Consider the following 21182-nt stretch of genomic DNA (forward strand, 5'->3'; position numbering starts at 1 on the left):
GCTAGTTCATACATTTTAAACTTTTTTATAGATGCAGTATTTAAATTTTCTGTCTCAAATAACCGACACTTAGCCGTAAATCTGATGGCTTGTTAAGTCAGGATCTGATATTCGTGGTGAGAAAAGTGTAAATAAACTTCTGGGTAACTTTGCTCTTTACAACAAAGAATAGACAAAATATTATACGAATAATTTGTTTTTTTGTTTTTTTGGGAATTTCGCACAAAGCTACTCGAGAGCTATCTGTGCTAGCCGTCCCTAATTTAGCAGTGTAAGACTAGAGGGAAGGCAGCTAGTCATCACCACCCACCGCCAACTCTTGGGCTACTCTTTTACCAACAAATAGTGGGATTGACCGTCACTTTATACACCCCCACGGCTGGGAGGGCGAGCATGTTTAGCGCGATGGGGGCGCGACCCTCGGATTACGAGTCGCACGCCTTACGCGCTTGGCCATGCCAGGCCTTATACGAATAATAAAGAATATTACCTTCCACAGTAATAAAGTGACTGAGAATATGTTATTGAAATAAAAAGTAAAAAAAGGTCAAAAGTTAGTGAATAACTTCTGTAAAAATAATTAACTTGTGAAATACTTTCTAAAGATTTCAGTATTGTTCCATTGACAGTAAGGACAAAACTTTAAAGAAATACACTCTCAGCCAAAGTCATATTTCTGAGACTAAAAACATAAATTATAATGTACGGAGCAATTATAACTTTTGTTGTTAATCGCCAGGTAGCGGTAATAAATATGGCGATTGTAATTGGAATTGGGACTTTAAGAAAACTTGTTTTGAAGGTCAATAAAAATGCATTGCTTTTTGGGTCTGCACGTAATGTAGCTGGTAAGTAAGAAATGAAAAATGTAGATGAATGAGTTATCTGATTTCAATTTTTGTATGCTTTCGTATGTTACATGTACTATAACTACACAGAGATACAAATAGTTGCTATAGTCTAGTGGTAGTATTACCAGTAGACTAAGAATTGCTAACAGTAATACAGTAACTCATATTGCAGGTTAGTTGTAATTAATATTGTGTCGGTGTAATTGATAATGACCCAACAATGATATAAGTAAACATCTGAGAGTGAGAAGTATATTCACTGTTTATTCCTCCCATTAGGTTAATGTTTTTTACTCGTAACGCTAACAGTCAATAATTTAAAAAACAAACAGTTACAAAAAGTCTTAAAATTAATTACAAAAATATTTTGAAAAATACAACACATTCAAACTGTCTGGATATTTATAAGTCTGAGTGATTACAGCCAAGTTTCAAGCAATAGCAATGTTATTTAATGTGTTCTTCAGTGCCTGACATATTTTTCAGTTCCATTTTTTCTTATACTTTTTGCACCCTGCTAGTACAGAGGTAAGTCTCCAGATTTACAATGCTAAAATCAGGGGTTCGATTCCCCTCGGTGGGCTCACCAGATAGCCTGATGGGGCTTTGCTATAACAAAAACTCCTTATATTTTTTATACTACCAGATTACATTACAATTTAGAATGTAACAGTTGTTGACTATTGACAAAACATATTATTTGCATTGATGCCCCTTTAATTTATATACAGCTATTACAATAAAAACGTTTTGGCCTTATACTACAGTCATTTTATCTCCTTATAAAATAGTGCTATTTATACAGTGTGTGTGTTGGCATTTATACATGACGTCAGGAGGAAGCTCAACTAAACAATAGAAGGAAAAGGTATGTAAATTTAAACATCATAATTAACAACAACAAAAAACAGTGAATACTACCTCAAAAGTTTGTTAAACCTAGAGTTCAGTAACCTAAGCTAGATTTTAATTTCAAATTAAAAACATTGATTTGAAAGCATCATGCTGGAAACAATGTTTATGAGTCAGTAGATTAGAAGGTTTAGGATATTAACTTTTTTTTCTCTCAAAAGCACCATATTAACTAAGTTATAAAGATAAAACATGAAAAATGGCCTAAGTAATAAAAATTTAAAGCTGAAGTTTTGGTATGGGTGTTAGGAAATGATTGGGAGGGGATATTTGAAATTGCAGAAATAAAGGAGGAGCTAATGAATTCCAAAGCTCTTGAATGAGTGTTGATCAGTATTAGGGAGTTTTCATTGTAAACAATCACAAAAAATCTGGGATGATCATAAGTATTTCAGTTAAATATCCAATGCACAAAGATTAATTTAAAAATTATTGATCTCACATAAAGAAGAAATGTAATCATGATTTGCTGTTCAGCAACAGTTTGTTATTTCTTGAAGAAAGAAGGCTGGTATACCTTATAAAAACATTATGAATATTTACTGAAAGATACAAAACCATTAAATTAGGAATTTTCAAAGTTTTATATATCAAGTCATCCGTTAAGTAATGTCTGATTTTAGGTTCAGAGAAAGAGAAAGGATTTCAAATGCTTTTAATGTTATTTAATTAATAATGTATGTTCCCTTATTATTAATTACTTCCTGCCAATGATTCACAAGATTATGAATACCACTTTTATAAAATTCTTGGGGTTTGTAGAGAGGGTAGTTTTAATGTCTTCAAGCTCTTTTCCATCAAGGTAGTTCTGCAAACTTTGGAATAGATGATAATCAGATGGGGCAAGGTCTGGAGAATAAGGAGGATGTGGAAGTTTTTCCCAGTCTAGTTCTTCAATCTTTGCAGATGTGATCCTAGCTGAATGGGGCCATGCGTTATCCTGGTGTAACACAAAGCCTTTATGATTGATCAATGCAGGCCTCTTTTCTTTCATTGAAACATTCAGATGCTCTAATTATTGACAACAGAAGTTTGATGTAATCATTACATTGAGTGGCAGCAACTCAAAGTGGATCATACCAACAATATTCTTCCAAACACTTAAGACTTTCCTAGGGTAGAGATCCATTTTGGGCTCTGCTTAAGTCAGTTTATTTGCACTGAGCCATTGTCTGTGGTGCTTAACATTTTTATAATATATCCAATTTTCATCTCTAATCACTAACCTGTTCAAAAAAGGCACAAGAGTGCAGAGAAGTGCAAGTGCAAATATCCACTCTTACTCTGAGGTTGGCTCTGTCTAATCATGGGGGACCTATTTTCCAAGTTTAATCCCCTTTACAAGCTCTTGCAGATGATGGTGAACTGTTGAATGGGTTGAATTAAGTTTCTGTGCTAGTTCTTCAATTGTTACAGCACAATCTTCATCAAGTGCAGCCAGCAGTAAGTCATCATTAGACTCAACAGGATGACCTGAACATGGTGCATAACTTAAGCTGTAGTCACCTAACCTGAACTTCTGAAACCACCTTTGACATTTTCTTTCATTGAGAGACTCTGCAACATAAACACCTTGAATGTTTTGTGTAGTTTCTGCTGCACTAGTGCCTTTTTTAAACCCATAAAGCATTATATGCCTAACGTGCTCCTTAGACACATCCATCTTCAAAAGGATTTATTTGATTAATGATTTGAAAAAGCGCAGTTGGGTTAGTTTCTTTTATTTGTCTGAACATTTTTTTACACGTCCTACTACATATTTGTCATTAAAGCCTTCTACAAAGACAGAAATGATGATGCACTTTCTGTATTAAATTTTTGGACATTACTTATGGGATGGCCTGACATTAATTTATATATATATTATTACCCACATCTCTTACTGCAGGAACATACTTCTCAACCGTAACTGCATGAGAGACATGTTGAAATAATTAGATTTCAATGGTTGGGGAGGCTTGTGGCATGCATAATAAAAAAGTTCTGATATAGAGGGCAGCAATAATGAAAAATAGCTAATCTTGTGAATTTAGGGAAGCACTTATTTAGATACATTTTTAATATAGGAAAATTATAACTTTGCATCTAAATGTTAATAAAGGGTAGTGAAAGTAAAAAAAAAAACAACAAAATTTAAGGGTGAAAAGAGTTTTATATATATAATGATATACATATGTGCACATGTTTATTAACAGTTTGAATTTTAGTTATGAAATATAGATATTCTAAAGATACTGAGATATTTTAATTTTATAGATATATTTTGGTTTTATAGAAGTGGTCTAAGTAAATTATTTATACATATAAGCACTTCATATAATTTGACATATTGGCTTATTGGTAGTGCCTGTGTGTTTAGTTCATCACACAAATGTTAAAAACATTCACTGAACTTATTTCGCTATTCCCATATCAACTTCATTACAGTGGCCGTAAAATAGTCGGCTAGTTTCTGTTGCTTTTACAGGTGACAGTATAGCTGAGTCCAATTCACGTTTTGACATTATTGCATGTTCGTGAATATGTGAAATAAGCTTTTTCTCTTCATGTTGTTTTATTTCCATCATAGTATCTAATGCATTTTCACATTTATGATGAATATTTCCTATCATTTGTAATTTATTGTATGTTTTTATGACATTTTATCCATTGCATTGTATAAATATGCTTTTAATTCATTAAAATTACTTTGTTATTAATGCTAAGTGTTTTGTCTGTACAGTTTTACAAAGTGTTTTCCAGAATTGTTTCTCATCAGTTAATTTCCCTTATAAAGTTTTCCTGTCAACATTGAACAATATGAATATTAACAAAACATTTATTGGGGTTTGAGAGTGCAAGTAATTACTGTCAAAAAGCATCGGATTATTTTGCCTTATGTCACTATCATGAGAGGTAAAAAATTAGGTCTTTTTTAATAACTTAATAATTGTGTAAATTTGGTTTAAAAAAAAGAATTCATAGTTCTGTTTTTAGGAATTCTGAATTCATTAACAAATTTAATGTAATCTTTTTATAAATACATTATCATAAGTAATACCAAGTGCACTTTTGGTCTTCATGAAGAAATTTGATGTATGCAATTGACTACAGAGAGAGGTTACTATACTAACATTTAAAGTTTTGTTGTTTTTTTTCTAAAGCAAACATATAAAAGAAACTCAGTTCACATGTTTTAAACTGAAAGTTTTAATATTCTTTCAGTTGATCAATTTGTGTGAAGGAATGAAAAGGTTGAAAGTGTGAGCTTGTTAAATGTTGCAAAAATGACTAAATTAAATAATGTATCTCATGTTTAGTTTTAATCATTATCACAAAGTTGCTTAATATATGACATACCTTATGAAAGTTGATCTGTTAATTATTTTATACATTTCTGCTATCATCATCAGATGGCCACGTTCAGTTGATTGTCAGTGTATAAGAATTTATTTGAAAGTGAATTTCATGTACACAAGAAGTTACAAACCTTTTCAGTGATTTGATTTTATATTGAATAGTTTGTTAGAAGTGCTATGGAAATCCATAATGGTGGTGTTAAACTTGGGTACTGTACAAGTAAATATTATGTTGTTTTTTTCAGTTAATAGACTGTGTTGAATCATTTTTTTAAGTTTTAAAGGTATGACATTTTAATTTTTGTGGTATTCTTTAGATATATTTTGACATGGAGTTTATAATAGTCAACTAAATTACAATGATATAGTGTAATAAAAAATGTTAAGATTTCTGTTTTGTTATTATCATCAAGGGTGGGTTGATTCCAGATTCTTTCTATTTCTTAAGCTGTTTTTTTTTATTTTGCATTTTGAGATTGAAATGAGAAAAATAGAATATTCAAGCCACTTTTCAATCAACCCAAATCATTAACAACAAAGTATTAGTTTATGTGGTTCATTTTATAAAATATAGTCTTCCAAAGTTTGATAATCTGAATTTATATTTACCAGCATGGAACAAGGACTGGAAACCAGGGCCCTTTCCTAAGACTCCTGAAGAACGGGCTGCTGCAGCAAAGAAATATGGCTTGATTCCTGAAGACTATGAACCATATCCTGATGATGGAAATGGGTATGGGGACTATCCAAAACTTCCACCTGTTTCTGGTGAAGCAAGAGATCCTTATTATGCTTGGGACTTTCCAGTTATAAAGAAAAACTATGGTGAACCTGTAAGATAATTTCTAAAATTTTAAATAAGAATGTTTGTTATTGATAAGCAAATTTATTCATTTTGATAAACATATAAGAAGGAACAAAATGATACAATTTTGTTTTTTCAAAGCCTTGAAATAATTCCGAGGTCCCTTCTAACTATAATTTAATTGTTTTGACTATTTTTGTCTGTAAGGTCTTAGACAGGATTGTGTATTCTCATCTTGTTTGGTTCCTCAAATCAAACAATCTCCTGTTGCTCACCCACTGTTAGTTCTGTGAACAGTACTGTGGACCACCTGAATCAACTTGAAATATCAATCAGGGAAGAGGGAATATCTTCTTTCTTTGTTCTTTGGATTCATTACAACACTATGTGGAGGTACAGCATTTTGCAGAATCTCCATTCCTACTGATTATGTGGCCATTTACCCATTTTTGTCCAGAACTTTTTACTGGATAGGCCCTTACAAGTCCATGTAGGTTTGACACTTTTTCATTTTTTCCACAGGAATTTGGAGCCCCTCAGGGCTGTGTTTGGAGTGTCACATATTTCAGTATCAAGATTAATGATGTCACTGCATAACACAACTTCTTTAACTGTTGCAAATGGGATCTATGTTAATGACTTCCACATCTTGTGACTGCTCTCAATTGCTTGTTAAAGTGGACCACATCAAGTGGATTTACCTTTTCTTTCTTCAAAACAATCTGCATGCACTTTTGCTGCCAACAGAGTATACTGAGCTCCATCTGAGTGATTGTATTCTTCCTGTGGCTTTCTGCACTTCTCCAGTCCAGAGTTTGTACTCTGAATCCTGTGAACCCCTCTTCATCTCCTCTTTTTGTGAATTTCTTTGCAGTATGCCATTAAACTTCAGTTCTTACCACAGAATCCCATCTGAGGTTGTGTCTTTCTTTCTGAGTGGGCTGTGCTTTTTTGGAATAGGTGGTCTGCTATTCTTCCCTTTGGTCTTCGTATACAGGCATAGCTGGTCGAGTTGGGTGTTTCAATAGATGATGTTACTGTCTCCACTGATCAGTCCCTTGCCAGGGCCTATTACCATCATTCATTCTTACCTTGTTCTCATCAATATTCAACAATGGCTGGTCAATTTTTCTCTATTTTCTGTTTGTATCAGGTTTTTCGGTATACCTGACCATGTAAATCATTGTGTGATAACCCTCCACCTGTAGGAGTGCAACACACCCTCTTGATGGATGCAACTCCTGTTTGATTCTGCCAAACTACCAATTCTTGTTTGGCAGTGTTGCAATTGAGATGTGTTTTGTCATGCTCTCTTCACAATTTTTTTTTAATCATATGGAATGGAAAAATTATTTCTACATTTTCTATTGTTTTTCAGTTTTATAGTTTTCTTTGCAAGCTTACTGTAGTTATTCTTCATTTGAATGACTTTTGCAAGCTCATCATTTTATGATGAATACCAAAGCTAATGTTACCACTTCAGGGGTTGCATAACAATTTCTCAAGCTTCAGGTAAAGGGGTTTAACTGTCTCTCACTGCATGTGTGGTTTTCTTGTTGGGGTTGGATCTAATCTTGTCCCAAGTTCATTTACCATCCACTTATGCTAGGGATTTGCAGATGCAAGTTCCTATTACTTATCAGTGCTTCTTACTGGCTGGCACAACCCTTGTTTTCTCAACTATTTCAACTACATTATGTTCCTTTGTCATCACTTCCTCTGCTACTGCTTCTATTACAGGCTGCTATCTATCACTGCCATCTGCTACTTTTCATTGCCATAGGAGTCATAGGCCTCTCTAACCTTCACTTTTGTGTATATTCTTTTGGGATCATTTGATTTACATTGCTCACTAGTTCCTAGATATTGTCTTTAATGAAATTAAATTAATATATTCTTCTTTTGAATCTATGGCATTGTGTGAAGATTTGTTTTCCTTTGTTATTAACTATTGTAGGAAATTATCAGACATTTTAGCGAATGATGCTTTTCATGCTTCTTTTGTATCTTCCCTGGAAGGCTTTGTACTTGCATTTTAATAGTCTTCCCATTTAAGACTTGAATAGTGAGAGAGATTTGTAGCTGTTTTTTTTGTATTGTGTACCTGTACTGCATGAAGCTGATTTATGTCCCATGGAACATTTTATGTGTCTTCACAGGGCTGTTTGTTGCTTTCTTGCAAAAACAGATTAATTTTGACAGATTTAAGATTTGTTATTTATGTTTTATGATGAATATTGTTCTTTCCACATTAATTAATTGGTTTGTGTAGCTGATCCTTTCTGTTTATCATGATGTTCCATGAGATAATTTTTGCCCTTTGGAAGTGAACTAAGCTGTTTGGTAGCTAATAATACCTTGTAAAGAGCAGGTTCCTTTTTCCATTTTTTCATGCACTTCAGGTGACACTGGATATATTAGAAATATACCTTTTTTATCACTAGGTGTCTCCACTTCTGTAAGGAAGGGGATCTTCTAACTTTTTATTCTCATTGGCTTATGTCTCTTATGTTTTGGTGTACCTTGAGTCTTTTTTTTTTTATGCCTTCTCAATGCCTACTAATTTGGTTAGTTTCATGACTCCCGAGCCATTTTGAACAGTATGTCCTTTTGTAATGTATGCCTCAGATGCTTTCCATAGAATCTTCTTCTGCAAGAAGGATATAGTAAACCTTTAAATTACTTGTGTTACCTCTGTGTCATATCATTAGCTACTCAGTTTCAACACATTATTTACATTCTCATAACCTGACCCCTTTGCCTGAATAGAAAGGGTATTATGTTATATCCTGAGAATAATATCTTCTTACTCCATATCCTTTAGAGTCAGACTCTCTCTAAGGCTTATCCACTCAATTCTTTCTCTCTCAAATTCAGTTTTTCAGATTATTTTTGGTTTGTAGTTTAGATTATTATCTTGTTCTGTAGTAATTTGTATTTCTTTTCATGCCTGTTTGTTTCTATCTTTTTTAGAGTCTGAGTATTCTGGCTTTTGGTATTTAAAAAAAAACAAACATCCACCAGATTTGGAGTTTGCATTTTCAGAATTAAAATCAATCACAAACAGATACTTATTTTTGAGATACCTTTTCCCGCCTCCCTCCAAAACAGAGTTTCACCACAACTATAACATTAACTAAAATCTAAGTTACAGTTGGAATGTCAAGCTGTGATCCCTGACACTTGTACAGTTCATCATCTGAAAGATGGGAGGGTGTAGAGCTTTTTATAAGTGATGTATGCAATGTAATATAAAGGGCATTTTGAATTGCATTTTTTTCTGATCCTGTATGCTGATATCAAATAGAAATAGATTGTGTGTATGCAGTATTAACCATGAGGTAACATTCGAACTTGAAATGTTCATTATTTTGTATACATTTAAAAATGTAAATATTAGCCTATTCAGAGTTTTCAGATATGAAAAGTATACTTGCAAAATCCTGTTTCTCATAACATATTTTAATGAAACTTGTTTTAGCATTTTGTTTTAAATATTTTTCCATAATTTTCAAAAGATCTTATTTGTTTCATGCTGTGCATCACTTTAAAACATAGAGTTTTAGTTTTTTAATGTGTAAACTCTGATGAATTTTTCTTGCTGCAATATTGTACATTTTACTAAGAATCCAGGGAATAGTACTGTGCTTTTTCTTTTCAACACATTCAAATGTTACACTTTTTTCCTTTTATGAAATTAAAACTTTTTGGTAGAAACACCATGAATACTGGCTGCCCTGTTACTACTTTGGTTCATGTGTTCTCATCTTGTTCTTAAATTCCATCTAGTGTTTTTATTGGCATCAGTTACTTTAGTGCATATAGAATTCTCTACTAGTGGCTGAGTATAAATGTTTTGAGGATGACATAGTAGCAAATTTTTTATTTGTGCTTAAAATTTTTTTTGTTTATTTTATTCTGTGTTGTGTTTCTAGAGGCAAGAACCCTCTGATATTGAGTAAAGAATATGTAAAATGCTGCTAAGTAGTCAAAGATTAATTTAGGAATATTGTTTCATATTGAATTTTTTTTTAATGAAAGTTTTATGGCTCATGTAGAGTAGGAACTATTGGAGAGAGGGAAAGCAAAAGGAATATAGGACATGGATTACAAAATTAAAGAGGTTATAGTCATATGTGATTTATTGACACAGCATGTGAATAGTCTGTGGGATCAGTAGGGAGAAGAGAATTAGATTATGCTTCCCTGGAACACAGATGAAAGACAACAGACAACTGGGAGATATAATTCAGGGGATTGGCAATGATGCAGTCTTTGTTGTGCATGTAGGAGCTAATGATATGAGGAAGAGTAAGTCGGAGGAGCTAATCAACAAGGGGTTGATAAAAGCATTTAAAGGTAAATGCCATGATTTAATTGTGTCAGGGATGTTGTGAAGAAATAATTCTGAAGGTGAAATTTTAAGTAGGTCTCTAGGATTAAATGCTAGGCTGAAATTAATATATAAGGATGAGCAGGTTAGCTAGTTGGTCTTGTGGGGTTAGTTCAATGGCAGGAGGGAACTTTTTGGAATAGATGGTTTACACTTAAGTGGGAAGGGGTCTGGCATGTTTGCAAGGGCTATTAACTGAGATGTAAGGGAAGTTTTAAACTAGGAGTAGATAGTGACAAAGGCAAAGATTAACTGAAAATTGAGCATAGGAAATCAGTAAAAGAGTAGCTATAAGAATATACATAACACTGGGGAACACTCATTTTGTTGCATTTAATAAAAGACCTTTCTATAGTCAACTTGAGTGTGTTGATTTCAAATCTGAAGTCGGTTTTTGTCTGCAAGCTACAGATTTTATGCAATTTGACATTTTTATTTATTTTTTAATTTTTCGTTATTATAGGAAATTATAGGAATAGCTTATCAATTTGTTTGTGTATTTTATTCAGGTAGGAATTTGCTTTTGTAACTTTTGCATTTGTACACTTCGTCTGGACAATCTCGTTTAATGCTCCAGCAGTAGTCAGCCATCATACTTTTGTCCCAGCGCCCTTGGTAGCGTTCTTCCATGACCTTTAGGTCTTGGTGGAATCGTTCTCCTTGTTCGTCACTCACAGCCCCAGGTTGTCAGGGAACTTATCAAGGTGGCTGTTCAAAAAATGAAGCTTGATGCTCATATTGCACCCGAGATCAAGAAAAGCGAGGAGCATTCTGTTCACAAGTTCACTGTAGTTCTCCGCCTTATTGTTTCCAAGGAAGTTCTGAACGACTGCCACAAAGGATAACCATGCTGCCTTTTCTAAAGCGGTCATCTTAGCAACAAACTGATCATCACGAATTAGGGTTCAATCTGTGGGCCATCAAACACGCCTGCTTTGATCTTCTCAAATGATAACCCTGGTAAAGCTGTGATGATGTGTTGGAAACATTCACCTTCGGTTTCCAGTGCCTTGACAAATTGCTTCATCAAACCTAATTTGATGTGAAGAGGAGGAAAGATGATCTTATCTCTGCTTACAATTGGGTCTTGTATGATATTTGGCATGCCTGCTTCAAGGGTGTCACGAATAGGCCAGTCCTTCTGGACCCAATGTCTGTCTCGTGCTCGGCTGTCCCACATACAGAGGAAACATGGAAACTTGGTGAAACCTTTCTGTTGTCCAAGAAGAAAGTTGACTATCTTTAAGTCTACACAAATGATTCAATTCTGCTCATGATATTTTAATAAGTCCATGACCATTCTCATATCATCATAGTCTTCCTGTAAATGCACTGAGTGACCGACAGGTACTGCTCCATAAACATTCCCATTATGTAAAAGAACACACTTTAGACTGCGTTTTGAACTGTCTAAAAAGAGTCTCCATTCAGCAGGACTATAGTAAGGTACACCCAGTTCTTTGAGAAGCCCTTGGATGTCATGGCAGTAAACAAACTGTCTGTCTTCTGAAAAGAAGGTCACAAAAAGCTGGTCACGCTTTCTGAAGTATGATACTTTAACAGAGTGATCAACAAGATTTCTGCTTGTAATCTTGATGCCAAAAGCTCTGCTGCTTTCTTTGAAAGACCTAAATCCCGCACTAAATCATTCAGTTCAGCCTGGGGAAGAGGCTTGGGGACAGGGAAAGGTTCAGTGTCTGAATAACAGTTCTCCGATTGTGTACACTTTTCTGACAATTCACTGTCACAACTGTCTTGTTCGCTTGTATCATGTCCAATGTCTTTATCGTCCAATGAAGGCAAGCCTTTGAAAACTGGAACAGGAACTTCTTCAGAGTGCGGAGCAGGCCAAATAGCTGAGGGAATGTTCGGATACGTAATCTTATGTCGGTTTTTCTTCCCAACACCTGTTGTGTTTACCATGCAGAAATAACAGTCAGTTACATGGTTGGTGGGTTTGCTCCAAATCATTGGAACACCAAAAGGCAGACCATTGCATTTTTCTTTGGTCCAGTCTCGAAGCATTTCCTCACAATTGTGGCACACAACATGAGGAGCCCATTGCTTGTCTTGATCACCAAGATGAACTTCAAAATATGCCTTGTAGGCACGCTTGACGAATGAGGATATGTTACATCTCTGACGATTGAGTGTGTAGCATCCACATATGTAGCAGAAGACATCAGGCTTGTTTCTGCAATGATATCTATTTTTGGAAGTCATGTTTGATCTGAAACAAAAGAAGAATGATCAAAATATTAGAAGCTATCTATATATATGGATGTGAAAATGCTTATACATGGTTTACGCAAGTTCACATTTGTACAATTTCATTAACCTCAAATTGCATACAAACTAGAGCTTATAGAGAAAAACTAATTTCAGATTTGAAATCAGCATCTAAAACTCCTTCAGAATCAGTTAAAATATCCAATGCAACTCAAAGTTACTGAAAAAGTGTTCCCCAGTGTAATTGTTACTGTTGTAATGCTAGAAGTATAAGAAATAAAATAGATGACTTTAGGACATTGGTAGGAACAGAAGATTTTGATATAATGGGAATAATTGAAACCTTGTTAAATGTAGATGATTTTGATGACAAATTTTTCTGAAATACATGTTTATAAGTTGTTTAATAGGAACAGAGTGGTAAAGAGAGGGGAGGAGTGGCTCTCTATGTAAAGTGTGAGTTACATCCTGTTTAACTTGAGAAAATTCATTTGGGTCTCTGTTAGTGGATATCAAGAGAAAATGCTCTTAGTTGGAACTTGTTACAGACATACTGATGAAACTGATGAAATTAGTGAAAAACTATACATTAAGATTAAAATTTCAGCTGTTAATGAAGTTGTAATTATGGGTGATTTTAATTTCAGACATTGATTGGGAAAAAGTCAAACCGTGAAGGAGAAAGGTTTTTTGAAACTGTTCAAGATGGATTTCTTCATCAATGGGTTAAGAAACCTACTAGAAATGGTTAAGAGGGCAGAAACTGGGGGAACACTTAGATACAAGTGATCATTGCTGTATTAGGTATTTCTGTAGGTTTGATGTTTTGCTGCATCCAGAGATTAAGAATAATGATATTTTAATTCCACATTTTGAAGGGATGCAATAAGAGTTATCTGTTGTGAATTGGGCAACTTTGTTATTTAGAGACACTGAGTAAATCTGGAAAACTTTTAAAGAAATGTTTTCAATATTAAAAACAAATATATTTCTTATGGAAAGAACAGTTGCAGGTAAAAAACCAGGTTAGCTCACAAAGGGTGTTAAAGATAAAATTAAAGACAATCATTACAAATTCAAGCAATTTTAAATTCACTAGTGTTATAGAAGATCATGAAAGGTATTTGAACAAGAAATTAGAACATCTAAAAGGATGTATGAAAAAATTTCTCTGAAAACGTGAAAATTAACAAAAAGAATTTGTTAAAGTGCATTATGGTTAAACAAAATGTTAGGAGGAGTATAGGACCTTTGGAGAATGGCAAAGTAAGACTTGTATCTGAGATTTTTGAAGTAAAATTGGGAAGTTTATGGAATGATAAGAATCTTGGGTCATGTTATATTTCTCAAGGGTTTTAAAGGAGTTCAAAGATTGGATATGTGAACTACTTGCCACAATCTTTTGCAAGCCCTTAAATATTTAGTGGTGAGGTACCAACAGATTGGAAATTAGCTATTGTCACTCCTATTTTCAAGGGAGGTAAAAGAAGTCCCAGTAATTATAGGCCCTTAGCCTTACATTAATTGTGGGAAACATTTTGGAAAGTCTGATGAAAGATACTTTGCAAAGTCATTTAACAAAGTTTAGAATTTTATCTGATTGTCAACATTGTTTCCCTAAGGGAAAACTAAATTTGCCTTACATATCTTTTGACATGCTTTGAAAATGTTACACATACAGATGAGGGTAAGGGTGTAGATTTGGTGTATCTGGATTTTCAGAAAGCATTTGACCAGATGCCACATAAAAGGCTTGTAAAGAAACTTGTTTTTGTGGTTATGAAGATAAGTTAATTGATTTGATAGATGAGTGGCTTGATAGAAGAAAGCAGAAGATTGTTATAAATGGAGCTCAGTCAGACTGGATTAATGTTGAAAGTGGTGTACCACAAGACTCCGTATTAGGACCATTGCTCTTTTTGATTTACATTAAAGACAGGTAAAGGAATGTTCACTAAATCACCTAAGTTAGCTGATGACATCAAGGTTTTGGGTGTTGCTGACTAAAGAGTATCATTTAGTGTGTTAGGCAAATAAATGACAGATGGGTTTTAATTATGATAAGTGTAAGATATTTAATGTGGGTTATCATAAGTTGAATTGTAAGCATAATTTGGATGGGAATAGCCTAAAGAGTGCCATGAAAGAAAAGGATCTTGGTGTGGTGGTTGATCAATCTCTTAAGCCATCCAAGCTGTGTGCTGTTGCTAGTGGTATGGCAAATAGAGTTTAAGTTGTATCTACAGAAATATTGAATACAAGTCTAAAGGGATTATAATTTTACTGTATAAGTCATTTGGTTAGGCCACATTTGGATAGTTGTGTTCAGTGTTGGGCTCCTTACTTTAGGAAAGACATGGAATTGTGAGAAAGGGTTCAGATGAAGGTTACTAAAATAGAACCTTGGATGAAAGAGTTGTCATATGAAGAGAGATTAAGATCCTTAAAGTTTTCTCTTGAAAAAAGAAGTTCTAAAGGGGATCTGATTGAACTGTTTAAAATTGTAAAAGGAATTAATGATGTTGATACATTAACATTTTGCATACTTAACAGCAATAATTATAGAATTGTGGGAGACAAATATAGATTTAGGCAAGGTAGAAGGTGTTTTCAGCTAAGACAATTTTATTTTTCAAACAGGGTGGTTGGCTTATGGAATGGGTTACCTTCAGATGTTCTGGAGGCAGTAAATTTGAGTGAGTTTAAAAAACTTGATAAATATATGAATGATAAGAGCTAGTTTAATTTTGTTTTCTAATAGTTTTTAGTTTGGCTTAGAAGATGAGACAGTCGAGATGAACTAACAGTTCCCTTGTTGTATCTAAACATTAAATATTATGTTCTTTTATTGTAAAGTGAATTGTTTTAAAATATGGCCCTAAGGAATCCCAACTTTCTGAAAGCTAGCAGTAGTAGTGAAGGATTATTAAAAATTATCAACTGGTAGCCATTATCATCTGGAAAAGTTAAAATTAGTTTTGTTAATAATGAAATATTACATAACCCTGACAGTCACACATAATAATAGGAGTAAAAACAACATACAAAAAAGATAGTAAAGGAACTAAAGAATAGAAAAAAACAACTTGTGCTTCATTATTTCAACTTAGTTTATTTTGAATATTGTTGAATTTTAGTACTTTGCTAACTTTATCATATAACCATTTCTGAAGTTGATAAGTGCATTATTAGAAATCTGGCTTATTGTTATACAGTCGTAACACTGATTGCAGATATTATATAATACAGTGTATTATATTTTCATTATTAATATCTTGTAGAACTTAACAGTGGCTATGCTAGTGATCTTTAGCTTAGCTTTTAGACAGTCCTTTTGGAAAAAGAAATGTCTTCCACTGTTGAACCTTTGAACTAACTAAAGTGTAAATAAAAGTAATTTGTGATTAAGACTAACCATTTACAAGTTAAGCCTCTTTTGTATAAGATTGAACAGTTTGATTGCCTGTTAGTATGGGTACAAGTAATTTCAACAATGTCTTAATGTTTTTTTGTTTTGTTTTACAGCTACATAGAATATCTGACATGCTTGGTGAAGATCGGTATAACATTAATGCAAAACCTCGTTTCTCCACGTAAGTTTTGTTTCAGAATCTCTGATATGAATAGTGTGTACAAAGTATGATATTTTTTGTCATTTAATATTTAAATATAGGGACGAAAACCACTAGAATAATATTTGTCATCATTGTTAGGAATTATGAATGCTTAAGAAGCCCAAAGTTTTCTTTTCTTACAACTTCCATCCTAGTTTCTGATTTATGACATCACTACATATCTACAGTGTTATTCTCTGTTCCATGCAATCTTGGTGTTTTGCAGTTTTATGTTATTGAATTGTTAATAGATATATAAGACATATAAAAGGCATTTTCCAAATTTCAAGAAGTTAAAAGTAAATATACATTTTTGTTAATAGTTTTAAAATCCGTTAGAATTATTTAACGTAGGCTTGGGTTATTGCTAAACATCATATTCTACAGGATAAGCTATTATATAAATGAAGATTTGATCAGTTCAGCATTTGTAATCAATAACGTCTTCTGTTCACATCTCTTATATGTTTAAAAAAAGAAACAATTTGCACACTTTGTTATTGATTTCTAGAAAGGGAGGGCTGAGCATGACCAAGCTGTTTGTATTTTAAACAGGTTCAAATTACATTACCACTCAGGGGATGTGAGTGAATTATAATAGTGGTTAAATCACACTGTTTGATCTGATGGTGTAGCCCAAGGGTTGGTACTTTTATTAGCACAGATAATGCTCATGTAACTCTGAGTGAAATCAGTCCATCCAATAAATTTATGCACAACCTACAGAGTAAATGATATTTTTAATAAATTAATTTTATAATGAAAATATTTTGTATTAAATATGAAACTGTTTGAATATTTGGAAAACTAGTATGGTAATAAGTACAGTTAATGTGTACGTGAACTGAAAAATTATTCTGTTTTTTTTACCAAACGTTTGCCTGCTGATATATGAAATTCCTCCTTGGAATATATCATCTTGTACAATTAGATTTAATGAGTATGTGGAACAATGTGCTGTATAGTTATATAGTTTTTGGAACATGATTTTGATATAAATTTTGTACTTTGAATTCAGTGCTACTCAGCTCATGGTATTTTTGGGATTCATGACTCTACTTGCTACTGCATTTCTTCTTGCTCAAAACTTTACATATGTCCATCCAGTGGTAAGTTTTTAACTTAAATATTGTTTTTCAAATATCTTGTGAAGAAAAACAAATGTATTTTGCTGGACTTTTCCTTGACTGTTCAAGGATTAATTTTCTATATATATGTCTGTGTATGTGTGTTTACAGTTATATTTTGGTGTTAGAAATCTCTAGATAAAACTAGTTTAATTTTTATAAGAGCTAATTGCTATTGTGTTGATTTACAAATACTTTGTGCATCTCTTGAAAGTTGTCATTTTTTAATATTGATTTATGGTTGTTGTTTTTCTTCAGATGCCTAAACAATATCCTGCTTCTGGAGTGAAACATTATACATTTGAACCTGCTGAGTGACAGTAATATTAAAAATAATTTGAAATAATTTAGTGTATATAGATTTCCTGTAAATGTAGTCGTTTTTTTGTGGAAACAAAACTTCTTCTTAGTTTAAAAAAATAAAAGTAACTGTGGAACTAATTGGTGGTTTCTTTTCACAGTAGTTTTAGCAGTTGTTTGTTAATCTCTTCACAAATAATACATACGTTATTAGTCGAGAAGTGGAAGATAGATTGATTTCAATATAAACCCAAAGACAAGTATCACATTTAAGCAGTTTTTAGTTCTAAGAAAGTTCAACATTGTTATATGATATTCAAATTTTTTGTGTTTTTTCTACTGTAGCATGTTTAGAGTGAAAAACCATTTGTTCAGATGTGAATGTATTTTCATACTATAACTTTCTATATCGAAATATGGAATGTAAATGTAAATTTGCTGTGCTTTTTGTAACTCTTGTATTTGTCAAACACATCAGGAATAATCAGAAAAAAAAGGATAAGTGTTCATTAACTCTGTTAATAGTTACTTAACAAGTTAACAACCTATAATAAGTAAATTTAGTATTCCAAATATCATTTGATTTCAAAGCTTAATTTCAAGGGAGGTCCAATTCAATCTCTGCTTTAATAAGTGTGTGTTACTGGTTTATACTAGTTTCTGAAAATTCCTCTCCTCATATGTAACTCTGAACACAAATTAACCAAAGAGACATAAGCTGGACCTATATTATAGAGCAGGGATGGACAACTTATTTTTCATAGTGGCCACAACTGTGGCTAATGGAAACAATGTTGACCACGCTTAAAAAAAAAAAGAATGTTAGTTTAATCAAAATAATTACATTTCAACTAACCTTCAATGTGAAAATTGATGGGGTTTTCATCAACAAGTTTTGTGAAATTTGGTTTAATATCTATGCTTAATGAGCATCTTAGCTCTGCCTCTAAATTTATGTCATTAAGCTGAGATCTGTATCTAGACTTGTGAACATCTAGTATAGAAAATGTTGACTCTCACACCCATGTAGATCCAAACATGGAAAATAATTTTGAAGTTGCTATCTTTAAATTTGGAAGACTAGTTTATCAGAATAGTGAGCCACATCTCTCTGATAGAACATTTTTGTTTACCTTTTATGTGTTCTACAGTTTGTGGGGTAAGCATCTTGTCTTCAAATTCACACTTATCCAAAGAAAAAGATGTAATTTCCTTACTGAAATTCCCTAAGTTAAATTGAAATGGATCATGCAAAAATTCAAATATCAAATTTGGAAAAATGTGATTCAAATTTTTGAGATAGATTTTTGATCCAGTTTACATAGAGATTGTCTTTAGCATTAGAGAAATCAGTCATTATTTTTCAGAAAACTATTTAACTTTGCAAAATGTGTCAAATCATTCTTTTGTAATTGTTCTGCCATCATGTCACACAAAGTACAAATCGCACTGCCATGACAAAGTTTCGATTTCAGGGAAATTTTCAATCTTACCTTTTTCAACAAGAAACTCTTTTATTTGAGGAAATAAGGAAGTAAATCGTTCCAAGACTTTTTCTCTACTTAACTATCTTACATTTGCAAAATCAATAAGATCATCAAAAGTACAGTCATTGCTTTTCTTCAAAGATTCAACGAACTGTCGATGGATGAAAGAGCTTCCACTTCTAATATAATTCACAATTTTTACAACAGTGTCCATCAAACTTTTCAATTCATCACTTTTAGACATCTGAGCACACAAATTTTCCTGATGCAAAATGCAATGGAAAGATGGCAATGTGGACTTCACATTATTTTCAATTAAATGCTTCAAAAGAGAAACAAATCCTAATTTCACCCCAGTCATGGCAGGAGAACACTGTCTGTTGCAAAAGAAACCAGTTTTTTAAATCCAGATTGAATTTGTTTGACATTTTAACAAACTTTTCAAAGATGCTTTTTCCACATGTTCAATCTCTTAATCCACAAAGGCCAAGCATTTCTTCTCTCACTTGAAGATCCGAAGATACATATAGAACCCAAAATATCAACTGTGCAGTGTCACTAACATCTGTTGTTTCATCTAGTGCTAAAGAAAAGTACGAACAATTTTTTAGTTGTTCAAGCAACAAATTCTCTATATTTTTCGCCAACTCTTGCATTCTGCAGACAATTGTTCTTCAACTTAATTGCAAATTATTTACCTTTTGAAGAATATCATTTTTTTATTTTTGAATCATAATTCTCCAACAGAGTTTCAATGACTACAATCAATATTTCCTCCACTAGTTCAGCATCAGAAAATGATTTCTTTTTTGTGCTATAATCCAAGCTAATTCATAGCTAGCTAACGGAACTAGTCCTATCGATGATAAAAATCTTTTTTGGCCTACCTTTTGTTCATGAAGTTGTGCTTTCAGACTTTGCTATCAACTGGAAATTTTACGTCAGACTCATTGTGAAAATTGTTAAAGTGTTGCTTAAGGTTGTATACTTTATTATTGCTGAAAACTTTGTTACACAAAAGACACACTGGCTTATTATTTACTTCAATCACTACAAATTTCAACTCCCAACTTCCATTAAATTCTTATTTCACATTTTTCCAGTCATGCACCATTTTCCTTTCAACAGTAATGCCAGAATCAATTAAATTGTCTTTATTTTCTGAGTGTTCACCATCATTTAAATTCTTTCGTTTTTTAATTATCCACTTATCCATATTATGGGGTTGAAAATAATGTATTTAAACATTTGAAAGTTGCACAATAAAAATGTGATTGCAAGCGCATGCAAAACAACGCACACTCAATAACAAACATCTAAACTAGGCTGACGTTACAAAATGGGCGGAGGCTGTGGCAGTGATGAAGCGTCCGACATGATGACGTTAGGCAGTGCAGTGGCTGATTATCAAATTTGCAATAAAAAATAAGTGATTGAAAACGTTGATTCTTAAATTCGAGCTCGCCACAATTGTGCTATTTACTGACCACCCCTGTTATAGAGAATGGTATCAAACATACTGTTGGTGTGAACATGCTTTTTAATTTTAAAAGCTTAAGCAGAGGGAGAAACGGGAATTACCAACCAAGGATCCCAAGATTCCTTCAAACTACCATCTAATTGCTTTGACGAGCTGTCTCTGTAAGACCTTAGAGAGGATGGTTAATGCTCTACTTATTTGGTTCCTGGAATCAAACAACCTCCTCTCGCCCACTGTGGACCATATGATTCGACTTCAAACGTCGATAAGAGAAGTCTTTCTCAAATGTCAACATCTTGTGTTAGTATTCTTTGATATAGAGAAAGCTTATGATACTACATGAAGGTATGGTATTTTGCGAGATCTTCACTTGTATAGGTTGCGTGGACATTTACCCATTTTTATTAAAGAACGTAATGGGCATGCAATTCCAGGTACATGTGGGTTTGACACTTTCCCTCTTTTCTACAAGAACTTGGAGTCCCTCAGGGCTGTGTTCTGATTGTCACATGAATTAACAGACTTTCCTGTGAAATTGATCATCATTTATTAAAAATAATATTAAACTTACAGTTTTGGACAGTTTTTAGTCTTGAAGAAATTCAAAATGTAACTTTTGGAAACAGAATTCATTGTACAAGCTATT

General features: G+C 33.1%; 1 protein-coding gene across 2 annotated transcripts; it reads left to right on the forward strand.

Annotated features, from left to right (window-relative positions):
* The first annotated feature begins 688 nt into the window (after positions 1-688).
* ND-ASHI (NADH:ubiquinone oxidoreductase subunit ASHI) lies at positions 689-17710 on the forward strand. 2 transcript variants are annotated; one of them, XR_013028151.1, is made up of 6 exons: positions 689-848; positions 5714-5934; positions 15169-15224; positions 16054-16121; positions 17161-17251; positions 17528-17710. XR_013028151.1 is itself a non-coding variant. In XM_076500817.1 (5 exons), the coding sequence occupies exons 1-5, from the start codon at positions 701-703 to the stop codon at positions 17585-17587; spliced, it is 588 nt and encodes a 195-aa protein (XP_076356932.1). In that variant the 5' UTR covers positions 689-700; the 3' UTR covers positions 17588-17710. The 2 variants fall into 2 exon arrangements, 1 of the variants encoding a protein (XP_076356932.1); XM_076500817.1 differs by lacking the exon at positions 15169-15224.
* Positions 17711-21182: the final 3472 nt, after the last annotated feature.

This window comes from Tachypleus tridentatus, chromosome 1 (assembly GCF_004210375.1).
Source record: "Tachypleus tridentatus isolate NWPU-2018 chromosome 1, ASM421037v1, whole genome shotgun sequence".
Lineage (NCBI taxonomy): Eukaryota > Metazoa > Arthropoda > Merostomata > Xiphosura > Limulidae > Tachypleus > Tachypleus tridentatus.